Below are 23966 nucleotides of genomic sequence, written 5' to 3'. Positions count from 1 at the left end.
CATACGGACAGTCATGTACTCTGTAGAACTGTAACCTGTGATGCCTGCTCTATATGGACAGTCATGTGCTCTGTAGAGCTGTAACCTGTGATGCCTGGTCCATACGGACAGTCATGTGCTCTATAGAACTGTAAACAGATTCTGTTTGATTTTGTAAACAGATACAGAATCCAATTTAGCTTTTAAGAGATAATAATTTGCAGTGTTGTGGTAGTAATATTTTTGAAGTTGGGAGATGGAAGACTGCAAGGTTATTCATCCTCATGCTGGGTACAGGGGAGACTAAAATAAGCCTTAGGAATGTGGGGCTCTAACACATGTGGAACATGTGTAATGCACGGCCTGCCACTGTGCTTCCCTCCTGCCAAGGCACAGCAAACTGTCACCGGGTGGCAGCCCCTGGTGGAGTTTCTTTGGGTGTCTCCTGCTCCTTCACCCGAATCCACGCACACAGTATAATACTCGTAGGCTTCCCAGGCAAGCATCTCAAACTCTGGGCTTCAGATTTTAAAACCTGTTTCCTGTGTTGTCAGCACTTCTCTCAGCTCTTCAGGTGACAGCTTTCTTTCTCAGCTCTCCTAACTGGTGTGAGGGATATACCCGACTGGTTAACAGTTCTCTCTCAAGAGGGAGGAAGGGGCACAAAGGCAAAGTACATTGCTTCATTAACAAGTCAGAGGATCGTCAGACAGGACGAGTCTCTAAAAGAATGATCTAGAATTGTCTAGAATGTAGGGTGTTGTGAGCAGTAAGTCAAGCTTTCAGACGTGAAGAGGCCTTTGTTTGTACAGGTATTTCGGACTTTCTACTGTGGTGACATAGGAGTGCTGGCATGTACAAGACTCTTGCTAAGCATGACAAAATGTCCTGTATAAAACACTACCAAGCCGTACGAAACACAGTCATACTTAGTGCTTACCCTATAAATACCGAGAAAGCAATCCTGGGCAACACACTAGCCAGTGGAACCCAACAGCCACAAAAGGATCAAATGCCATGAACAGGACTCGTCCCTGAGTGACAGACTGACTCAGCATAGGCCATGGGTTAATGTAACATGTGATGTCATCAGGTGAAGACCTATGTGATGCTCCGTACAGATGCAGAGGAAACATCTGAAGACCGCAGGAACAACAGTGTCCTCACAGTGTCTCCCCGGGACTGCTCAGGGCAAGGGGCAGCAGAGCCTTGCCTTTGCATTTAGGCTGAACACAACTCAGCATCACAAACCCTGTCAGAGGACCAGTTCTTACAGGCAGACGTTCTAAAGAACACACAGCCCACCTTGCATGAAGTCTGAGGTATTAAATGACCACTGCAATGGTGCAGCCGTGGCATCAGCACAGACAGGCCAGGTGCATCTCACACGATCCCACACTCACCTTGGGAAGAACATTAAGAAAATTGTACCCATAACTGCATCAGAAAGAAAATATTCAGGAATGTATGTACCCATGGAGGAAAAACACTAACACACTGAAAACTACATACTGAAGAAATCGTAGAAGAGTCAAATAACAGAACCCATCGGTTTCTGTGGATTATGACATTTCTCCTTGTTAAGTGACAACACTACTCAAACCATCTGTGGAGTCTTGTGATCTGAGGAATGCCTGATGGCCATCTCTCAGGAACTCACGGGGAATGCCAAGGTATGCAGAACAGCACAGCAGATTTAGATAAGAATAAGCTGGCCATGCATTGACACTTTTGTTCCAGAGCTTACTAGCACGTGGCAGTAAAGCAAGCTGCACAGAACTGGCAGAGAAAGCGAGAGAGAGTGGAGCAGGACAGAACTGAGACCGCAAACAAGTCCTGGAACATCTGGCCAGATGATTTAACAAGAGAAACAAGATCATTTAACAGGGAAAACAAAGCAAAACAGAACAGCCATTCAACAACAGGATTCAAAAAATGACACCCACTTAACAAAAAGTAAGTCAGTTTCCTTCACACCACACATAAAATAAGATCAATGCCGTAAATTTAACAGCTAAAACTAAAACGTTCTAAGAAAAAATAGAGGGTAAAGTCTTCAAAATCGTACATTTGACATCAATTTCTTAATTGTGATTAAACATACCAAAACAAGCGAGTGAAGGAGAAACTGGGTTTGAAGGAAACAATGGCCCTCTCAGCATGACCTACAACTGTCTTTACTTGTATAAAGCTTCAGTTGTTTAAAGTGGTTGCTCAGTTCGCTGACTGAGTACCTCCTGGGCTGAGCTGCAGGATGGGTCTAACAATTCTAGGACAGTCTGAGGGATGCTGTCCTGGTTGGGTTTGGTCACCTTGACACAAACCTAGATGTATCTGGGAAGAGGGAATCGCACCTGATAAAATCCTTTGGAGTGGCATGTAGGCAAGCTTCTGGGGCATGTTCTGAATTAGTGACTGAGGCCTGAAAGCTCCCTTGCTCTGTGGCAGCACCGATGAGGATGTCCCCAATGCTCCCCACTGATACTCACGCTGCCTTTGGTGGCAGGATGTATTTTGTTATATTAAGAAAACATTCACCTACTCATTTTCTCTGTTATTTCAAAATTAAGTGTAGACATTGATTTTTGGCAGGCCCCTTCTCTGTATCTCAGGGTGACTGACCAAGGACCATTTTTCTCAATGGTCCACTAGTCTGACTGTGTGAGTGCGATACACGTACGAAAGGATCTGTTTCTGGAGTCCAATGAGCGTCTACTCTGTCTACTGTCAATGTGCTTCTGGATTCTGTGTGGTGATATGACAGCTGTGAACACTTTCATATTAACATTTTTACATAATAAGTATTATGACTGATGCGTACTTTCCCATCTGTTTTAGTTCTTGATTTGTGCTGCTTATAAGGAAAGAAAGTCGCTCTGAGGAGGAAGGGATCACACAATGAGAAGGATGGGTCTCTACCTGTCAGTTCTGAGGCATCACTGGCCCATTGTGAGTGGGGCATCCCTGGGGTGCACGTAAGCCTTAGTGAACCTTTCTTTCCCAAGTTATTTTTGGTCAAAGTGTTTTGCCACAACAACAGAAACCCTAACTAAGGCAGATGCTGTAACAAACAAATGTCCCTGAAGGATCTGGAAGAGGACAATGGATGGACAGGCCCAGAGGCCAGGCATAAGCCATCAAGAGGCCGACAGACAGCATGACAGACAGCATATTCCCAGCATCCCCAAGGGCCCCAGGCAGAGAGAGCACTGTTGCAAATCCAGCAAACAATATGAAGTCACAGCGAGAAGGAACAGGCGGTTTCTGAGGAGTTCGACCACAGCTCTGATTGAATTTTACATCTACAGGAGGTGTGAAAGATCTAGCAGCCCATGGGGAAAGTTCACAATTGTGACCAGCATGTGGGATGGAGTCCACATGACAGGGACCAACTAGCCAGTTCTGGTAGACAAGTTACGAGGCAGGCGGACAGGACACATATCATTGCAAATGCACTTCTGAAAACTTTCCAATCTTGGTAAAAGCCACAGACCACACTTCAGAGTCCTGGACAGAAAAAGTACGAGCATTACTACACAGGGACCACAACCAAACTTCATCCATGGGAAAACAACAAAGAAGAAAGATGAACACAGAAAGCTAGCACAGCCATGGCAAGGAGGCTCCCATGGAAAGGGGGCCGTCTAACCAGGACCCACGGTGGCATCTGGTCTCAAATGTCCATTGATTGGTGAACAAATGATGAAGTTGGGCATCAGACAACTGGGTTGCTCAGAAGAAAAGGAACACCATGCTGTAATGAACACCCATGCCGATGACTCTCAGAAAGGGTGTGTGTTCTGAGAGAGCCTGGTGAAAAGTGGATCTGGGATTCTACTGAACAAGAACATTACAGAAGGTAAGACCTCATCCACAGTGATAGCAAACAGTGGTGCACGGTGGGAGAGTTGGCAGGAGGGAATGCAAAGGTTCCTGGGACACTGTGGCAGCAATGTTTCTACAAGTATAAACCAAAACTTAACCTATTTTTTATCTTCAATATGAACACATTAATGTTTACTGATGATAGCTCAATAAAACCTTTAAAAAAGGTATACTTGAATCATAATTAACATATTACTTCTTTTAAGGAAAATGATTCTCAGGTGAGAGAGAACTTTCCAGAACAAATGAAGCATGGACTATGGCAGTGTGCTCTTTACCACAAAATGTGTCTCCAGTTCTGGGGGTGGCCCTTGGCAGAAGGGGCCAGAATCCCCAATGTGCCCATTTGAAATTAGACTTAACATCAGGAATTCAAAAAGTTTGCCCTAGTAAGTTCAATGAAGTTCAGTGCCTGCCTTTTGTGGCACCCTCCCTACAGGGACTGCTTCTGAGGGAATGTGAGAGCACTGTATCTGGAATGTCTATATAGCATAGCCTAGATTTACAGATTAGGCAGAAGGCCATCTAATTCCAGCCATGGGGTCTTTCTGGCTCCTCAGTGCTGGGGGACAGACGGAAACTGCCTCAGCAGGAGAACAGCCTCCAGCATAAACTAGAGGATGGCTTCTCATTACTAGTCAGCAAACAAGAAGGCAAGGTAATGTCAGAAAGCACTGAGGCTCAGGGGAGAGTCGGAAACCGTGGTCTGCAGAAGAGAGAGGGACTTACCACTGCATTGCGCTCCACTCGAGACCGGACCTGGTCCACTTTGCCTTCGATCACTCGGGGAAATATTGAAGAATCTGCTCCTTTGCAGAACAGATAAATTTCCCCTGGAAAATGAGTGGGAAAATAATGTTGAATTTAATTACTACATGGGGAGACAAATTTATTTTTCTTTTTTCTTTTTTTAAAAGACTGATTTGTTTATGTACATGAGTACATTGTCGCTGTCTTCAGACACACCAGAAGAGGGCATCAGATCTCATTATAGACGGTTGTGAGCCACCATGTGGTTGCTAGGAATTGAATTCAGGACCTCTGGAAGAGCAGTCCGTGCTCTTAACCGCTGAGCCATCTCTCCAGCTTTTCAAGTTCTTTTCTTAATGAAAGCAAGCAAGTCCAGTGTGGAGACCATTTTAAAGGCCATCACAAAGGGGTGGTTAATACATTAAGACCGAAAAGAAGTATGATCCATGGAACACGCTGGCCTCGTTTGATTCCTATTGCCTTGGAACAAGCAGGGCTCTGGATGCTCAGACTCCCAGTGAGAAGCAAAAAACTTCCTGGCACTAGGGTTGAGTGAGCATAACAGAGCAAGGATGTGCTGCTGACTGGAAGGGAGTGTTCAAACATCATGAAATACCAGAAGGTGACAGTGTGATTCCTCCTGAAAGTGGGTCTTCCATGGACAACCCATCCTTTGTATCACAAGTGTCATGGGAATTCCATGGACAACCCGTCCTTTGTATCACAAGGGTCATGGGAATTCCATGGACAACCCGTCCTTTGTATCACAAGGGTCATGGGACACTCTACCGTCCAGCACATCTCTAGTCTTGTCCTCAGGGCTCTGAGCACCTTTGTGCTGGATATTCGTGCTCCTTTTCTCAACACAGAGAAATTTCTCCTTCCAGGTCAGAGACATTAACAGACAGCAAAGACTCGGTGGAGGCATTGAGAAGCCAGCTCTGATGTGGCCTGCTCAGTCCACATGCTCTGCAATGTCTCAAGTCCAACCCTCAGCTACCCTGCTCTGTGAAACACGAGCTAGGCCCACACTGGGTCATCTTGCTCAGCAGCTATGCAATCTCACGCCTGCACTGTATGCAGCTTCTTGCTGAATAGAACGTTTGGGTCTAGCTACAGAAACATCACAGTAAACCGGAAGTGGTGGTGTACATCTTTAATCCCAGTAGGGAGAGACAGGCATGTCCCTAAATTTGAGGCTAGCATGGTCTCAATGTGAATTCCAGGACAGCTAGTGCTACATGGAGAAACACTGTCTCAAAAAGCCATAATAATAGATAATAATAATAATAACAACAACAACAACAGAAAAGAAAACACCATTGTGCATCCCAACGGCAGCAAAGCTGAAAAAGGACATGGTTTATGTTTCCAGGAAGGTAGGATACCCAGATCCCTTATAGAGACAGGCTCCTAAGCCCCCAACACTGAAGATGCTTGGAAGTGTGTGGAGACTCAATCCAGAACTGTCTGGAGAGGGAAGAAGGACACAATTCTGGGGTAAAGACTGGGATCAATTTAAAAGGCACAACTATTTGACAGACACCCACTTGTGCTATTTCCAAACTGTGGGAAGTATTAATGCTGAAGATGCCTACACAGGAAACACTGGCAACAAACTTGACTGTTGTTCAACATCTCCTGAAAGGTGCAGAAGAGATGGGGCCTCCCAGGAGGGACCATCCGCACTAGGTAGGAAGAATACGAGGCAGCTCCCAGTTGAATGCTGTGGACACCTGGAGTGTCTAGGAAGGCATTCTAGGGGGAGGGGCTGCCACTTCACACCATGATCCAGGAGGGGGAAACACGGCTGGACAAATAGTCCACCGGGAGGCAAGGAGATGGGTGGCACGGACTGGGGACACACCCACAGCGCAGGCTCTGACACCGGAGTCCTGTGAGTGCTGGGGAGCAGTCAGCCCACTGTGAGGGACGGGAGGGGATGAGACGCATGTCTGCTGTTGTGGGGATTCCTCTGGAGAGGATGACATGAGACTAACTCAAGGCCTTCTAGACAAGACGCTGCCAGGGAAGGAGCTGACCCAGTGCTGCATGGTGGGAAAGAGGCAAGTGTCCACTCACATGGAGATCACGTGTCAAGGTCAACCGGAATCCCCTGGTCAAGGGGCCCCACTGTGCCCACTCCTTCACCACCCACACTCGAACCACAAACCAGAATGTCCAGCTTCCAAATAAAGATCCAATGTCACAGCAACCAGACAGCCAAGAACTCAGGGTCATTAGTTAGTATTCTAAATTCTAGTACAGAAATACCTGCAAACTCATACTGTGTGTCCTTAAATACAATTAAAACACGAGCTGTTTTTTAGATGCGTGTGGAGCGAAGTGCAGGACGTGCTTAGGTGATGAAGTGTTTATGGAGGCCAGCCTGTACTTACTCCTTTCCAAGGTTGTTGTTATAGAGTTTACCTGTCTTTTAGAAAGTGGGATAAACGGAGAGGGGGAGGTAGCTCAGGTGGTAGAGTCTTCCTTGAAAGTATGAAGACCTGGGTTCAATTCCCAGAGCCCATGTAGAAAAACAGCTAGGCAGGGTAGCATGCATTTGCAAATTCAGTGCTGGAGAGACAGGGACAGGAGGATTTCTAGGGCTTCCTGGCTAGTCCGGCTAGCCTACTTGGTGAATTCCAGTCAGTGAGGGAACATGTCTACAATTAGCAAACAAAAAAAAGAGGGGGCAATGCCTGGAGAATGAGACCCAAGGTTGACCTTTGGCCTACACACAAACACAATATGAATGTACGCACACACACGCACACACATACACATGGGATAAATCATTCTTATGTCCTAAACCTTTAATTATCCAGAAGAATTCACCATCAGAACATAACCACTGCTGTACCTGTAGTAAATTTCAGTCATGTTAACCACCGCCATGTCATGTTAGAAGCTGTATCTGTAGATTTCACAGTCACACTAACCACCAACATGTCATGTTAGAAGCTGTACCTGTAGTAGATTTTACAATCACGCTCATTCTCCTCCGCACAGAGTCAAAGGTCAGCACTTCCAGCAATTCAAATCTGAAACAGAAGTGAGACACATTAGTCTCTGATGCCACAGCAGGAAGGAGGCATTTCCGCCTCTCTCTGGGGCCCGTCCATACTGTGTGTGGGCCCCCTGGGATGTTCTGGCCCTCACAGAATGTCCACCTCTAGCCTCGTGCTGGGATTAGTGCTTAAGAGTGGTCACAGGTCAGTCCAGCTCTGACTCTTCCCAGAAGAGTCATAATATCTATCTATGTCTCATTTGGAATACACGACTCTCCTACCATGTCTGCAAACCTCTCAGGCAGACCCACTGGGGCACAGCCAGCACAGTCATGGTCTCTGAAGCACAGTGGTAGGCAGACCTGCCTCTCACACAGGGCCTGGGAGCCTCATTCCCTTCTTCTCCCGTGGCATTGCATGCAGACGGCTTCTCACCTCTCTATGTCATTCTCCCTGTTCAGGATTTCCATGTAATTGTCCTTCAGTCTCAGGTATGTGAAACCAAGCCTGCAACAGAGAAGGCAAAGCCAGTGCTTGTCTGACATCTGGACAAGAGTCCTCCATGGGGTTTTTATCTCACATGGAGACAGACTTTCTTGTAGAGGAAATACTTTCAGAGAGACAGGTTGCTCAGGACACAGGAGTTCGGATTCATTTGCCACCTCAGACAATGACCCAAGAGTATGCACCCCTATGGTGATGAGGTGCCATCTGTGGGTGCTGATAGCTGGTGGGAGGCCAGCCCCAGCAGTCTGCAAACCGCATTCCCTGCTCCTAGCCAAATTTTGGTAGCTGATCAGGGTCGCTCCTCCACAGTGTGAACAGTCACCAAAACCACTGAGCTGGAAAGTGGACCCTGGGAAAGTGTCAGGAGTGGTTGGGCAGGAACACATCACCTCCCGTGAAATGACTAATATGGCCACCACAGGAGAGGGCTCCACATACATAGAGTAATCCTGCCCTCTCCTCCTCTCTCTATGCTACCATCATTTTAGGGCACAGCAAGAAACCCTCTGGGATGCCGGTGCCTTGACATGACCGCCCAGCTTCCAAACTGTGAGAAATCTATCCTTGGTCTGTTTTATTTCTGTTTTATAAATTATGCAGCGAAGACAGTCTGCCCTTGGTCAACCTAGCTATGTGGCAGGACACGGGACCATGGCGGCTCTTCATAGTGATACTGCCCCACCCTTCCAGGCACAGGCACCTACAGGACAGTGAAGAAGGCCTGGTCTTGAGCAGCTTTAACAAAAGGTGGGACAGAGTACACCCCAGTCCAATGCCAGGCAAGTGCTGGCAGCCACTTGCTCCAATGAGAGCTGGCCTCAGCTGACAGAAAGGTGTTGACAGTGATGGCGGGACAGACTTTTACTCCTGCAGCGCCCACAGCTTCACTCTAAACCAGTGGTTCTCACCCTTCCTAACACTTTGGTCCTTTCACACAGTTCCTCATCTTGTGGTGACTCCCAACCATAAAATTATCTTTGTTGCTTCTTCATAACTCTAATTTTGCTATTGTTAAGAATTATAATATAAGCCGGGTGGTGGTGGCGCACGCCTTTAATCCCAGCACTCGGGAGGCAGAGGCAGGCGGATTTCTGAGTTCGAGGCCAGCCTGGTCTACAGAGTGAGTTCCAGGACAGCCAGGGCTACACAGAGAAACCCTGTCTCGAAAAAAAAAAAAAAAAAGAATTATAATATAAATAGCTGATATTCAGAATTTTTGGTATATGACCCCCCTCCAAGGAGTCGAGACTCAGGTTGAGAACCACTGCTATCAATGTTCCCAAACCTAGCTCAAAAGCTATGTGTGTATGTGTGTGTTGGGGCGTCTTGGACACCTAGTGAGGGTAACTTCATTCACACATCTCTGCAACTTCCCAAGCTGTGTAGGAAAAGCAGATTAGCTTAGTCACAACCCAGTGCTCCCCCAAAAGGTACAAGAAGGCTCTCCCACTGTCCTTAGTCTGGGGAGCTATACATGTTAATGCAGCAAAGAGGGGGCACCAGGGGTTTACTCTTCCATAAGAATTGTGAGCGAGAGCCTTAGAGATGCCCCCAACCTGAAACTGTGGCACATCTGGAGCGTTCTTCTAAGTATCTATTTAACATGCCACACCTGACGCAAGCAGAAAGAACTCCAGGGAGACCCCTCGTTAGTGTAACATCTAGGATGGAATGATCCAGCCCAGAGAAAAAGCCAAGGCAGGGAGAGCCTCAGATCCAGCCCAGTCCAGGTGACAGGGAGAGCTGAGATAGCCAGCCTGGGTGTCTTAGGCTCAACGGCAGGGTTTGGGGACAGGGCTCCATGTAGACGGCTGCAAGCTCAGGAAACACAGCAACAAGGGCTTGAGCTGCTAGCCAGGAAGGCCACTTCTACAAAGGGTGCAAGCAACCTGAGGTCACAGGGGGGTGCAAAACAGGAGTTTCCAGAACAAGTCTTGAGTTGGGTTGCAGACTTGTTACCCCAACACTCTCTGAGAGAGCTAGACCCAGTATCCTGACTCACCTCTGCACACCTTCGACCAGTGCAACCTCATCAGGCGAAGACGATATGTACACACAGGATTTTGCATCTGGAGATTTCTGGGGACCATCAACATCATCCCCACAATGGTCATCTTTCACTTGCACAGTGTGGCACAGGCAGATAGCCCTGAAAAACAGCTCCTCCCGTTCCTGCAGAGACAGGGACACTGTAACACCTCCTCCTGCAATGGGAAGACTGTGAACAAGACAAGAGCCTGGACAGGCCTGCAGAGCAGAGGCAAAGCCTCCTGGGGTGAACTGCTTTTAGTTTGTCTCAGTGGTTGCAAAGGAGAAGCACATGTGACTCCTTCATGCTCCAGAGTTGCCATAGCAACTCATATAAGTGCTAACAGGCAGTGAAGACTGAAAGGGTTTTGTTCATTGTGACACTCCAAGGAACAAGCACACTCAGGAATGGCCATGTCATGGGGAAAATGTGTCACCTATACAGTTGGCACACTCACTCCCGAACACTCCACTCTCTTGTTCCTGGCCACATGACCTGCCTGGCAGTGTCAGTCTGCTACCAGCCAAGTACCCTGCACTCCACATGACTAAACCCCTAGCTGTGTGCCTGCGGCCTGAGGCTCAGCTGTAACATAGCCCTGGATGCAGAAGCTAGGAGTCCTGTGCTAGAGCTGAATTATTGTACATGAGGTCGCAGTAGGCTGACCCAGATCTGAGCTCAGCTTACTCAGTACTGGCTGCACCCTGCAGTCAGAGTTAGAATACTCTGAGGTCCCCAGTAGCTGGGCAGCATGGTGGCCAAGGGTAGGCTTCCCCGACAACTAATGTGGTCCATGGGAATTGGGGTGGGGACAGGAGGTGTGATGCTGCTGGAAGGTCTCAGAATGGCTGCAGGGCATCCACTCCTTCATGAGAAAAGATACCAATAGGAGTTCACACTGAAGGAGCCAGTGGTCTGTGATCAGCTCATCCGTCCTTAATACTCTCTCTGGCTCTCCGCGGACCCCTCAGGCTCTGTAGTCATGACGTATCCCTTAGTCTCTGCATAACAGGGGCTGGCATGAACCCTCCCCAGGGACACGATGACTTGAGCACTAGTGTATGTGCCCTGCACATGTGTACACAAGCACAGCATATGTATACATGTATCTGTGGGCATGTGAATACATGTGTACGTCTAGGTGTGTGTGTGCACACATTTGCACGCACATGTGGCTTTGTACACATACAGACTGTGTATGTTCACATTACTTTTAGCACACTGCCTGCTCCACTTGCCCTGTTTTTTTGTTTTTGTTTTCCAGGTCAGTTCTAGCACAAGAATCACTGTCAAGACCTCCTGCCCCTTAGTAGGGGACACAGCATCACAGTGGATTCAAACATGACCTCATCAGAGTCCTTCAGGGGACCTGTTGTATTGTCCAAATGAAAGGGCCGCTTCTGTGAGTCAAAGCAGCCCAGATACTTGTATCCCTGGTCATGTGGCAGAGCCACACCCTCCACCCTGAGGACCTGCAACGTACCCTTCCACAGACACCTGGGGAAGAATCGATCATGTCAATGCCAGAAGAGTCGGGAAGGACCTGCCCATTGCAGATGACATGGGGTACGTAGACGTGGCCCTCGATGCAGCACTCCTTGAAGGCCATGTTGTTCTCTGTCAGGGTGCCTGTCTTGTCAGTGAAGATGTACTCCACCTGAAGGCACCACATATCCAAGTTAAGACTCACTTAGGCAGGTGACACATCTTGGCCCAAGTCTATCACAATCCTAGTGGGACAGGGACTTCTGAGAGTCTGTCCAGACAGGTCAGATCCAGTGTCGGGTATGGGTCCAGACAGGTCAGATCCAGTGTCAGGTGTGGGTCCAGACAGGGACAGTTTGAAGGGAAGAGGCCTCACACCGGTGACAGATATGAAACACTAGAAAGTGGCCCTGTGGACCTTGTCCTCCAGGGAACCAGGGCTCCGTGGATCTGTAAAGAGCAGGATGAGGGGAGGTCCTGACTCTCCTTAAGCAAGACAGCACAGAGAGGCAAAGGAGGAACGTTCTCTAGGAGTCTGAGAGGTCGAAGTTTTCAAGAAAAGAGGTTTGGAGGATAGGATACACAGAAGGAAAAGGGCAGAACACTTCAGAAAGAAGACCATGAAGTGCTGATGGCACCTCCAGCTTTAAACTCTAAATGAAGGTGAATCACAGGACATACACCCATCATGGATCACTGACCAGAGGAAAGGAAGGGCCAGCCATTCCCACAGCTCGGGGTGGCTGAGATGGGTTTAGTGTAGGAATGAATGGGGGTAGGGGTACAGACGGGACAGCCAGATCCTGTGCTCTATGAAGAGTCTTCCCAGGAACACGCTCTTAGAAACCCCACAGAAAATGCCCTCCCAGCCATGTGCTTAGCTTTAACAAATAAACCACAAACTCAGAGCATGGCTGTGCTGAGACTGTATTTAAGACAAACCTGCCGTTTAAACACAAGCCCAAAGCCCATGGGAAACATCCTCCAGGTCATCCAGCCAGGGAGGGTATGCAGGCCACATCCCTAAGGACACAGCAGGTAGCGGATTTCTAGGGTCTGTGACTATGGTAACAGAAGATTACAATGGACATTTGTTAGGTCTTAGTTATGCCAGGCACTGGACGGGACCTTGGTTGATCCTGACATCAACTCTTACCCAGTTTTAAATCAAAGGTTTAAAAACTGTTTTTAGACAAAAGAAAAAACAAAACAAACAAAAAAATCCTTCTGTGTATATATGTGTGTGTGTATATATATGGGTGTGTATGTATGGGTGTGCACACATGAGTTCAGGTGCCCGTGGAAGCCAGAAGAGGGTGTTGGATCTCTGGGGGCTGGAATTACAAGTGGTTGTATGCTGCCCTACCAACAAACTCTGGGCTTCTGCTGACATCACAGGGGTGGGAGGTCACATGGGGAACTGCACGAAGCCGCTGTGTGAGGTGGACATGGAAGGCAGTCATCTCTGCTTCACACACAGACACTGGTGGTGGGCACCTCCTATTTCACAGACAGAACTGCCATCTTGCTCTGCTGTGTAAACTGAGAGGCATGCTCACCCATATTCACTGGGCAGCTGGGGAAGCCACTGCTTTGTGTATTTACCAGCTGGTTTTGACTCAGTGGCCCAGTTTACTGAACCCAGGCTGCCTTGCTCAGGACAGGACAGAGTCAAATTCTGTGAGGTATTCTAGGCTGGGAGAGACATCCTGTCCCAGGGCATCCCTTGGCATTCCTCTTACACAGCACTTCCTCAGACAGACCACACACAGCACACAGGAGGCGGCACAGGAAATCTCCTAGTGGAATTGTCAGAAAGCTGGAGCCTTGACAGTATCCTCTTCAGTAACAAGTGCTTCCCCACAGCACGCGGGGACCTCTGCCTGTCAGTCTACAGACTGTTTACATGGTATTGCCAGGCAACCATAGGGCAGACTGCAGTGTCCAGTTCAACATGAATTATTTAACCAACTGCCATTTGCCGAATGGCCCTTCCCATGACATATGGCTGGGAAGAGGTCAGAGGCTCCCTTTGAGGTGGATGAGAGGGAGCGACGAGCCTTTCTGGAACATTCTTTCCTATGCAGCCATTCCGAGGCCTGCGGTCACAGATGTGGGTGCTTATCAGCCATCTTACTCTGTGGGACCCTGTGGCTTCATATAGAACACAGAGCACCAGCTATGTGCATCGGCCCTGTCCTCCCAGGCTAGGTCCCTGGATGGCCAACCCAGGTGGTGTGACTGTGGCCACACATCTGTCGTCTCATTCTGCATCAGTCTGGATAGGCAGGTCTCTGCTACTTATTTATTCTATGCACCCCGACACCCCAATCCTGAGCTAACGGAGCCATGGTTCTGCAGACCGTGCACCCATTAACTCTGTAGCAGCCCACCCCAGAAAACTGCCTTAGGTTTCTGTTTGCTTGTCTACTTACAAAATGTCATATATAAAAAAATAAAGCAGTACCTGAAAGCAAGTGCTGGGCCAGCAGCCTCACTGGGCCCCACCCTCGTTCAACTGCAAGGCCCAGAATAAGCAAGAAAGCCCAAGGACTCGGTTACTCTAATCAGCTAATGCAATCGGCTCTTCACATTGTCACGTTTCATAAAACCACACTGTTATGTAGCTCAGGTTAACAACATGCACTCAGGGGAAAAGAGTAAAGTACCAATGCACGTCCACTGCTACTCCTGCTTCTGACTTTCACTGCAGTACATCCACACGCTGAAGGTGTGACCAGATGAACTACCAGTTACTAAAGAGAACCCAGATCACTAGGCCGAAGTGGATGGTTGCAGAGCTAAGAACTCATACTGACCTGTCCCAACTCCTCATTGAGATCAGAGGTGTTGACCAGAGGCCCTTCCCCCATCTCCTCATCAAACATGTCTTCATCCCAGGTGATGAAGTAGGAGCCAAGGAACTTCTGCATCTCCACGGTGACGTACATGGATACCGGGATGATGTAATTGAAGAGGACCATGAAGGCCAGGAAGTCAGTGAAGGCCCTGAGGAACTGGGAACATTGGCTACATAAGGAAGCTGTAGGTCACCAAGCAAGGACAGAAAACCCAGAGAGGCCGTCCATTACCCTAGCCATATAAGCAAAGGTGAGTATTCCCAACCCAAAGACAAAGAGCTACTGGGAAACTTGCAGCTCCTTGCCCGTCATGTCTTGTTAAGATCAAGAGTGGAATTGAATGGCTGGTGTCTCTGCAAAGAGATTGGGACAGGAGCTCATACTAACTATACCGTCAGGGATGCAGAGAAGCCATGCTAAGTAGGGACCAATGGCCACTTTTGATGTTCATGATGTCCTTCTGTAAATAACAATCACCAAGCTCATGAAAAGATGGGATCTTTCTATACAGTGATTTTGACTTCAAAAATCACATTCCCCCACCCCACTTCCTTCATCCTTGCTCTGGGATTACAGGCCTGCACTGCCACACTCAGCTCAGAACGGCTTTCTGTATAGTTTAGTCACCAGGGAGAGACAGTCTGACAGATGGAGCACAGTCTCACGCAGGGTCTGTGCTTGCACACAGGGCTACATCTGCACACAGCCCCTCAGTACCCCTTGGTGCACACTGCCCTGCTCTGAGGTCAGAGCCTTTTGTTTATCTAGTTATCATAAAAGTAGTATTTATCTGGATGGTGGGATGCTGAGTTTTGGAAACATCAACATGATTTTGGTCCTTATACATCTCCTGTGGAAAGGACTACTTTCCAGACTTGTATGTTCTAGAACCCAAGACAGCAGGCAGTTCACGCCTGCCTACACCAGGTGCCAGAGAGGGCACTTGTCCTAGCTCTGCCAAGGCTCCATCCTGCCTGAAGCGAGTTCACCTCTGTAGTTTTCTGGCATCATCTTTTTGTGACAATGGCCTAAGGGTCACTTCCTTACACAAGGAACACGCCTCCTACCAGATTCCTCTGGCGTTCTGATTCAGTCTTCTGGTTGTACCACGGCTCATCTCGGAAGGGCTCACTCTGCCACACGTACTTCAGCACCGTGTTGATCAGGGCCTTGCTCACCAGGATGCAGAGGTACACGATCAGGAATGTATTCATTGACCTAGACGAGAGAGCCCAGCCTTCAGTGGCTGCTCCGGTCCTCCCTCACCCAGCAATGCCCTAGCGTGCAGTGTCCAGTCTGACCCGGTGAGACTAGACTCCAGCTCATTGCAGCTGCTGTTGCCAATGCTCAGGACACAGGACCAGAGCCATAAGATGGGAAGAACAGCTGCGTGCTGCCAAGCGGCTGATGAGCCTCTCTGAACCATGGGGACTCCCCTGCTTACAGAACAGGAGCAGCCAGCACCAGCTTCGCTGACCATCAGGCAGCACCAGAGGAACTTAGAACTTAGTGATCATCACTCTGGAGTGAACCCAGAGAAGGGCCCAAGGCTGGAAATGCCTGAGGCTGAATCAAGGTGAGGCAGATTTGGGGAGAGGCTCTGTTTTCCAGGTCTGTTTCTGAAGCCCATGCAGAGCGTTGTCCTGGCTGATGAAGGGTCCATTTTCACATGGCACACAGCGCAGACAGGCCCAGGGACAGCATCCCTAGTCCCTTGCCAGCACCCCACACATGGTCACTAACGAGCTCCCGGTGCCTCACTCTCTGACCTCAAACAGGACAACTCTGACAAGGGGCAGAGATGACACAACCTCAGACTCCACTCTCTCAGAAGTCACGTCCCTGTGCATTGTCTGTAGGACAGTGTCCACTCTGCTCACTGTGGCCTCAGTCAAACCACATCAGAACATGCATGGCTCCCATCAAGTCCCCCAGATCCAGCGCTCAACAGTGCCCTAACCTGAGGTTAGCCTGGATCAGTGGGTGAGTGGGGTACGGGCATCTGTAACGGACCCAGGGAAATGACTTACAGGTAGTGCAGGTAGCGTGTTAGCAGAGAGAGGAGGGTGTGGCTGTTCACCTTATCAGGAGGAAAGGAAGCAGGTCTCCAGAGTGATGGGCTCTGGAGTCAGCAGCCACAGTCCTGGAGGAGTGGCCCCCAAGGACAGTGTCAGCCCAGAGAATGCTACTCTATCTACAGGGGCCAGTGAGGGCTGGGCGGTGGCAGCAGGGGAGTCGCCTTACTTCTCCACAGCAGATCTCTTCTGGGACTTGGACTGGTAGTTCAGGGCCATCTTGGTCTCCATGCCTGTGTAGATAGCCACACCTGGAAGCAGAAGACTCAGTGATGTCCGCCCGCATGGACAGGTCACATGTCTAACATAACCCGCGAGCGAGTTCTGAGCTGGCTGCACTCTTCACACTACGACTTTGCCTGCATAGGATCTAATCTGCACTTTAGACTCTTTAGTATTAACACACTGGGTAATCTGGCAGGAGGGCGCAATGTATTTCAGTTCATCCGAACAGGCACTAGCACTGTCCATGGAAGGTGCTAACAGTGACGTGCAGACTTAGAGGAATTGCCTGCATTCGTGCTCTGTGGCCGTGGTCAGGGACACAGCCTCATGCCCTGAGTCACGCATTAATAAGCCGTGGCCTTCACTGAAAGGCTGGCTCTGCGGGGTCAGGCTACACAACACTGCTTATCTCTGAGCAAAAGTGGCTCCTGCACCCAATCCACATCGGCAGTACTTTAAGGCCTCTATGGCCTCTCAGGGTGTTGCAAGAGTTTAGCTTGCTTAGTGTGGCCTGGACTTTAGAAATGATTGCCAGTGGTTTACAAATTAAAATACTTACCAAAGATCTTCTCGGTGTTTTTGAGTGTGGCTCCTCTGAGAAGCAGGTTTTCTGATCCCAATGGCCTGGAAGACAAGGAGACCAGAACTGGTATGATGCAGTGGAGGGCGGGCGGGGGTTATGCAAGACTGAAAATCAACCCAATCTTCCCAACAGGAAGCTGTGTAAGTGTGTGTGCTCAGACTGAAGATTGCCAAAGTCCATCTGCATAAACACTGGGCTTTTCTGAGGTGGAGACTCTGTCTGCTGGACTGTATCTGGCCCTCTGGTTTCCTGGCCTGCCACTCTCGAGGACTGAAGCTTCACAGCGACACTGGAGACGCTTCAAGGAAGTAGGTCACCTCCAACTTACTCTCAAATAACCAGGAGCCTGTTTCAATGACACCCTACCAGAGGCCACAGAGCCCTCAGATGGGGTCCCTATCTGTGTCACCTGTAACACCAGGGGATGTCTGAAATGTCACCGAGATCTGCTACAAAAGCAACCTGAAGGCAGGGCCAGCAACCTCTCCTAACACAGCTCCACTGAGAAGGTGGCTGGGTTGGGGACCTCACAATGGTCTAGAAAGGCTAAAACTTTGAGTTTCACTCATCCTTCAGCCGTTTTTTCTCCCACCCTCAGGGCATGGAGACTCTTACTTGGTGTAAGCACATTTTTGAGTTTGAAGGGAATTTGGGACTCCAGGGCCCCAGTAATGGAAGTTCAGCATGCAAAGATTATTTGCAGGGAGTGGCTGGCTGTAAGCCTTCCCTCCAAGCAGTGAAGGAAAATTCAAAGGAGTGAACTAAATGTACAGATTCTAGCACTGCTAGTGTCCCAGTGACCCATGGTGCCAGGAAGAACCTGTTTGCCTTTAACGTATGTGCTTACTCATCTGCCCTTTCAGAGAGAAACAACTGTACACAGTACTACACACTCAGTAGTTCAGACTGCAGTCTGCAGGAGGCAGCGGGGAGCAGGGGATGCGGGGGACCTGCAAGCTGCCCAAGCCCCTCATGGAGTGGTCAGCAGGTAAGTGGCAGTCCTTTTGGTCTGACAGGCACTGACAGCACAGCTCCGCTGCCTGTGCAGGGCTGTCGGCTTCTGTTAGCAACTTGCTGACAATAATTCATGTCACAAGCGTTAATGAAAACAAATGGCCTCACCTTAAATGGGTCCTGAGAGCTCTAAAAATAACTTACTTGACAGAATCCTCTGCTTCTAGTGTGGACAGATGGAAGAGGAAATATGACCGAGTGGACTGGGAATCTGGATGGGAGCTGAGACAAGCAAACGTCTGCCTCCTGGTTGCATTACTCCAAATATTTATAAACATCTTAAAAATCCAAATGACAAGCTCAACAACTTCGATGGTAAAAGGCTAAGCTAAAGCTAGTATCAAAATATACAGAGCATTAGGACCATGGTCTCCAGCTTTGGGCCACAGCCTTGTATCAGTGTGAAGTTCAGGAGCCACAGTACTGGCTTCCTTGGATCATTGACGGGCAGTGAGAAAACCCTCCATTTGTACCTTCATCCGACATCAATCAGCTCTCCACAGTCTAGTCTCCAACGCAGAGAGGAGCTCTTCTCTGAAAACAGAAGCAATGCCTCCACCCTCCTGCAAGCCGGCCTTCCACTAACACTAACCTGGTGGTGGATGGCTACCACAAAAGCAGGGTAAGACCGCTGCTGGCACCAGACTATGATCCAATACTCGGGAGGCAGAGGCTGGAGGATCGGGTGTTCAAGGCCTCTCTAGCTAATTATAAGATAAAGTCTCAAAAAAGTAACATAAACAAACAAACCAACCATTAAAAACGCAAGCTAAGAAGTAACAGACTGTTCCCTTAAAGCAGCACCTTCCTGAGTCCCATGAGAGACAGGCCAGACACGGTACTCTAGTGACTAGTTACTCCGTGGTACTTCTCCCATAAGAAATCTTCTAGGCAAATGTTTCCTTTTAGCATAGAATGATACCAGGATATCAGTAATTTGGAAACTGCTTAAACTTCAAGAAAAGGTCAACTTCAAAACCTACTGAAAGCCAAATTCCTAAGCAATGAACCCAAACCCTTCCTCATCAAGCATAGCAGAGGCAATAGCCTGAGGTACAGAGCTCTCCACTGGGCAGCATGGCAGCAGGTGGTGTGCACATGGGGACATGTGAGGTGGCTCCCAGGGCCAATCACCGGCCGGCTCTCGGGTACATCAGTGCCCGATGTCTGCTCTCTCTCAGACGCACATCCTGACTGCAGGCACTGAGGCACGGATGATGGTGCAGGAGGCCAACCAGCACACAGTGCCTCCTTGCAGATAGCCAGGTTCCCTCATCCTAGTTGGGCCTGAAAGAAGCCCTGAGCATGTCAACCCAGTAATGGCCACGCACAGGCTAGTCTGCTGTCAGACAGACCTCTGTATTAGAAACTTCGGATTTCACAGCCTGTGAGGGTGCCGCTCACAGTTGGTTTGGGTCCTTCCCTCACTTGAAAATCATGCTATAGGCTTCTGATCTGGCGCAGCTGGAGAGGCTCCACACTGGGGGTGTCATGTGTGTGGTCCCAGCATCCGCATCACATCAACATGCGCAGACCAACCCCAGAGTAAATGTGCGAATGGGCTTATGAGGCAGGCCCGCCTTCTACACTAAGTAGCATGGCAGGACCCCGTCCCGTGTGAACTTCTATTATAACAACGGAGAGGGTAAAGGCCTGGACTCCAAGGAGACTCACTCACCTCACTACGGGGTCGCTCAGGTCGTTGTAAACATTGATGCGCCCCACAAACCTGTCAAGAGAAAAGCTCACTTCATTACTAAGTCTGCACCATAGCTTGCTCATCCCACTCTTCCTACGTTCTCTTCTTACTCTCTGTGCTTCTTCTCCCCTGGCTTACGTGACATTTCTTAACACAGAGACATAAAGAACAGTGAGGCTTCCTTCTGGAGAAGCTGCAGGTCGGCATGGTGCTAGTCTACAACCACAGAGTGACCCTCCCAGCACTGCACCCGGTCTTTCCTGGTCAGTGTGCTTGGCTTACTTGTAGAGGTCAGGCTGTGGCTGTTCACACTCAATGGTGGCGTGCAAGCTGTCAACATCCGCCTCTGTGTGGAAGCCCTTGGTATCCTGCACTGCGTAGTGAGTCTGCAGAGGAGAGGAAACACGAGCCACCCCCTGAACCTCACTGCACCTGGCTTCTGGCACCCATCCAGAATTTGATCTTCAAGTACGTCCTATGGGTCCTACTGTGAGTCTGGATGTCCTACTGTGAGTCTGGACGCAAAGGGTCATGGGAAGATGAGACTCAGCTGTTGCTCCGCATGGTGGAGGACAGGAACCCTGACTCTCCATGCTTACCCAGCATCCTCATCTTAAAACTAGCAGGATGAGGGGCGAGCCCGGGACTTCTTTAAACCCGGCATTTGATGTCAGTCACTCAGTGTTTCTCTTCTTTCACACAAAGAACTGTAGCTCCCAGGAGATGCTAGAAGTACAGTTGGTCTCATTTCCCAAACTCTGCCACCAAATGTCCTCCTGTCACTGCTCTCTGAGGCTGTTCAACTGTTTAAACAAGGTCCTTCAACTCTGAACTAAGTGCATCCAAATCCCCAGGAGGCTGCTAGGCTACTACTGTTAGGTCTCCCTTCGGATCTCAGGGTTGTAAGTCTGAGCAGGAGGCCCAAGAACTACACTTCTGACAGATGCCAGCTGGCATGTGTTGCTGTCCAGGGCCATATAGCCTAGCTAGCACCTGTGGGACCATGCACAGGTAAACATGGGGATGTATCTCCTTTACCTAGGAAGTAGAACACAGGAACACAGATGTGTATCAGGGTCTTGTCAGAAGGAAGAGTGCCCCTTCGTCTCTGCTTACAGCTCTAATAGTGAGTGCTGGGATTCGTGGCACCATGTGACTCGAGTGTACAGGTGGTTACATCACCATTTGTGTAGGTCAAACTCTTGCTGTGCATTGAGAATCCGGGGGAGGTTTCTAATCAGGGATTGGATAGCCTTTCACAGATGTAAAAAGTCCCAAAAGGGCAAAAGGACAAAAGGCCAAGCTGAAGTCATGTGACTGGCATTAGACTCCCTGAGGTCAGCAGAAGCCTTCCCATAATCTGTTCTTTCAAGGAAAGGTTCCACCTAACTCCAGCCCAAACCAAATGGACAGAAATGATGCCAGGAACAGCCAGGAGCATGGTGCAAATGCACAGAAGTGCGGCATGCAGCAAGGACTGCCCAGAACAGAATTGAGCCCCTGGGTCTCAGATCTATCCAGACACTGGGCCATTCTGTCTGAGTGGTCACAGTCTCCCTGGAATGGAATCCTGCCCTCAGACAGGGCCACAGAGCAGGCTCTGTCCAGCAGAGGGGAGTGGCTTACAGTTAAAGCCCTGAGCCCTGTCCAGGTACAGCAACTGAAGTCACTAGGAGCGTCTCCCCACAAGACCATTGCTTTGTAGTGCCTAAAGGAGGATACTGAGTCCATCTCCTGAGGTACTGCAGGCCTGTACACAACGGTGCCACAGACAGCTCCCAGAGATACCACAGCTTCGCTAACCCTACGACAAAGTGTCCCATCTCACAGCACGGCTGCCTGCACCTGCAGGAATCACTCCTAATGTTCTAGGTTCTCAGAGACTGACACCGAGGCGCTGCCAGAAGCACCAGTTTGCCAGCTTTCAAATCTCACAGAACTTTCTCCTTCCAGACTTTTAAGTTAAAAGACAACCCTGTGAATTAACAGTATATTTTTTTGTTCACCTAATTGTCAAAGTTTTTAAATCTAGTGTAGAATTCCATATGGAGTTCAAACAATTAATTATAGTTCCTGGAAATGTCTTTCGATAATGTAACAAGACACTGACGTAACAGACACGCTCTGCAGAATTCTGCACAGACAGTTCTCTAACACGATCATCACCAGCAAAGACAGGGTTTTACTAAGTGAAACCACTGTTGTTCTAACAATCTGTTAAGTCTGAGTAATGGTGGGTGTGTCTGCTCACCTCAGACCTTCATTGTCACAAACATTAAGGGAGGAGAGAAGAGAGGTGAAAATGGGAAAGAGCAAAAGGAAGGGAAAGGGCCAGAGGGGAGGACCCTGGGAGGACCCCTGAGTGGACTCTGAGCACAGACATCCTTAGTCTGTCCCCAGGATGTCAGTCTGGCTGAGACCCTGAGCTGCACCCCAAATCTAGGTACATTACTTTATGGCTCGACTCTCCGTCTAAGCTGGCTGTGGTGACATGGCATGTCCCATCTGCCCGGTTGCTGGAGAGAAAGATCAGGTCACAGGGAAAGGTCTCATCTTCCTTCACCATGACAATGTCCCCAACCTGCAAGACATGAAGATAGTATGGTTAATTAGAAGTGACCTTTGTGCGACAGCTTACTGTGGGCTGGAATTCACTCTCCTACTGTATCCTGTACCACAGTCCCTTAGGATACAGATGTGATTCTGCCAAAGACCCATGTGGAGGTGTTCTGCTGTAATGAGGCTTTGCTGGGCCTCTGTGGGCCAGCTGCGGACCAGAGCAGCTCCAGGGGAACCAGGAGAGCATGTCGCAGTGAAAACCCAGACAACTCTCTAACAAGATTATCACTAATCCAGACCAAGAAGGATGAGCTCATGCTGGGTTAAAGTGCTTGAGAATGAAGCAGGCCTTGGGGGTGGGGGCTCCAATCAGAAAGGGGTCTTCCAAGCTCACTCTGAGAGTTCTCACTGGCCCATCACTGAGCTGCCCTGGTAGTCACAACGACAGATGGCTCAACTGCAGGCTCAACTGCAGGTTAGTTAGCCTATATGTGACCATTAACTAAGCCAGTCACCTTGATTTGTGTCTTCCATTATTTCCTCAGCGGTGTAGGCATTTCTAGGACAGCTGGGATCCCTTTACAGTCATGAAAACTACATGAAACCCATGTCTCATCATAACAAGGGATCTGACAAATACAATGCTAAACTAAAAACTAAATGGAAAGGAAGGGTGGGTTCCAGAATACAGGAGTGTCTGATGGAGCCAACTGCAGTCAGTCCAGTCATCCCAATCACGGAGAGCTGAGTTAATGTAGTATGTCATACACCATGCACACGCACACACATGCATGTTCACGCACACATGAACACACACATGAACATCTGCACTCACATATATACACACATACCCACACATATGCACATGCCTGAGTACACACACCCTTCACTAATAGAGGAGTACAAGAAGCAGGAGGAAAGTAAGACAGCTAACAATGGAGCTCTGACTTAACTTCACTCTTAAGACAGTAACAACAGAAACGCAGGGAGTGTAAATGAAAACATTAGATTAAATTAGAAAGTAGACAAGCCCTAGCAGCACACTTGGACTCCAGGGCCAGGCAGAGCATAGTTAATCATTGTGTCATGTTTGTTGATATGTGTGGGAGGCCTGCCCTTTCTGAAGGGAAATGGAGGAGGAGTGGGTCTGGGGACAGCGGAGACAGTGAGGGGAGGAACTGGAGGGAAATGGAGGAGGAGTGGGTCTGGAGACAGGGGAGACAGTGTGGGGAGGAACTGGAGGGAAATGGAAGAGGGGTGGGTCTGGGGACAGGGGAGACAGTGTGGGGAGGAACTGGAGGGAA

The 23966-nt window shown here is 49.0% G+C and overlaps 1 protein-coding gene across 5 annotated transcripts in view; it reads right to left on the bottom strand.

The window, feature by feature from the left end:
* The window catches only part of Atp11a (ATPase phospholipid transporting 11A), a 106155-nt gene that overhangs the window by 24913 nt on the left and 57276 nt on the right, over nucleotides 1–23966 (bottom strand). For all 5 annotated transcript variants that reach the window (XM_028766290.1, XM_028766295.1, XM_028766291.1 and 2 more), the window contains exons 6-17: nucleotides 22556–22684; nucleotides 20386–20489; nucleotides 20083–20133; nucleotides 17367–17431; nucleotides 16752–16833; nucleotides 15575–15725; nucleotides 14466–14663; nucleotides 11645–11818; nucleotides 10135–10304; nucleotides 8061–8132; nucleotides 7585–7658; nucleotides 4594–4697 (exon numbers count right to left, since the gene is read on the bottom strand). In XM_028766290.1, the coding sequence (XP_028622123.1) occupies nucleotides 4594–4697; nucleotides 7585–7658; nucleotides 8061–8132; nucleotides 10135–10304; nucleotides 11645–11818; nucleotides 14466–14663; nucleotides 15575–15725; nucleotides 16752–16833; nucleotides 17367–17431; nucleotides 20083–20133; nucleotides 20386–20489; nucleotides 22556–22684 (1374 nt within the window). The remainder of the gene's footprint in view (nucleotides 1–4593; nucleotides 4698–7584; nucleotides 7659–8060; nucleotides 8133–10134; nucleotides 10305–11644; nucleotides 11819–14465; nucleotides 14664–15574; nucleotides 15726–16751; nucleotides 16834–17366; nucleotides 17432–20082; nucleotides 20134–20385; nucleotides 20490–22555; nucleotides 22685–23966) is intronic.

Source organism: Grammomys surdaster, unplaced genomic scaffold (assembly GCF_004785775.1).
Source record: "Grammomys surdaster isolate TR1022 unplaced genomic scaffold, NIH_TR_1.0 167, whole genome shotgun sequence".
Classification (NCBI taxonomy): Eukaryota; Metazoa; Chordata; class Mammalia; order Rodentia; family Muridae; genus Grammomys; species Grammomys surdaster.
Note: the sequence above shows the minus strand (reverse complement) of the source record. Positions and strands in the feature narration are given on the sequence as shown.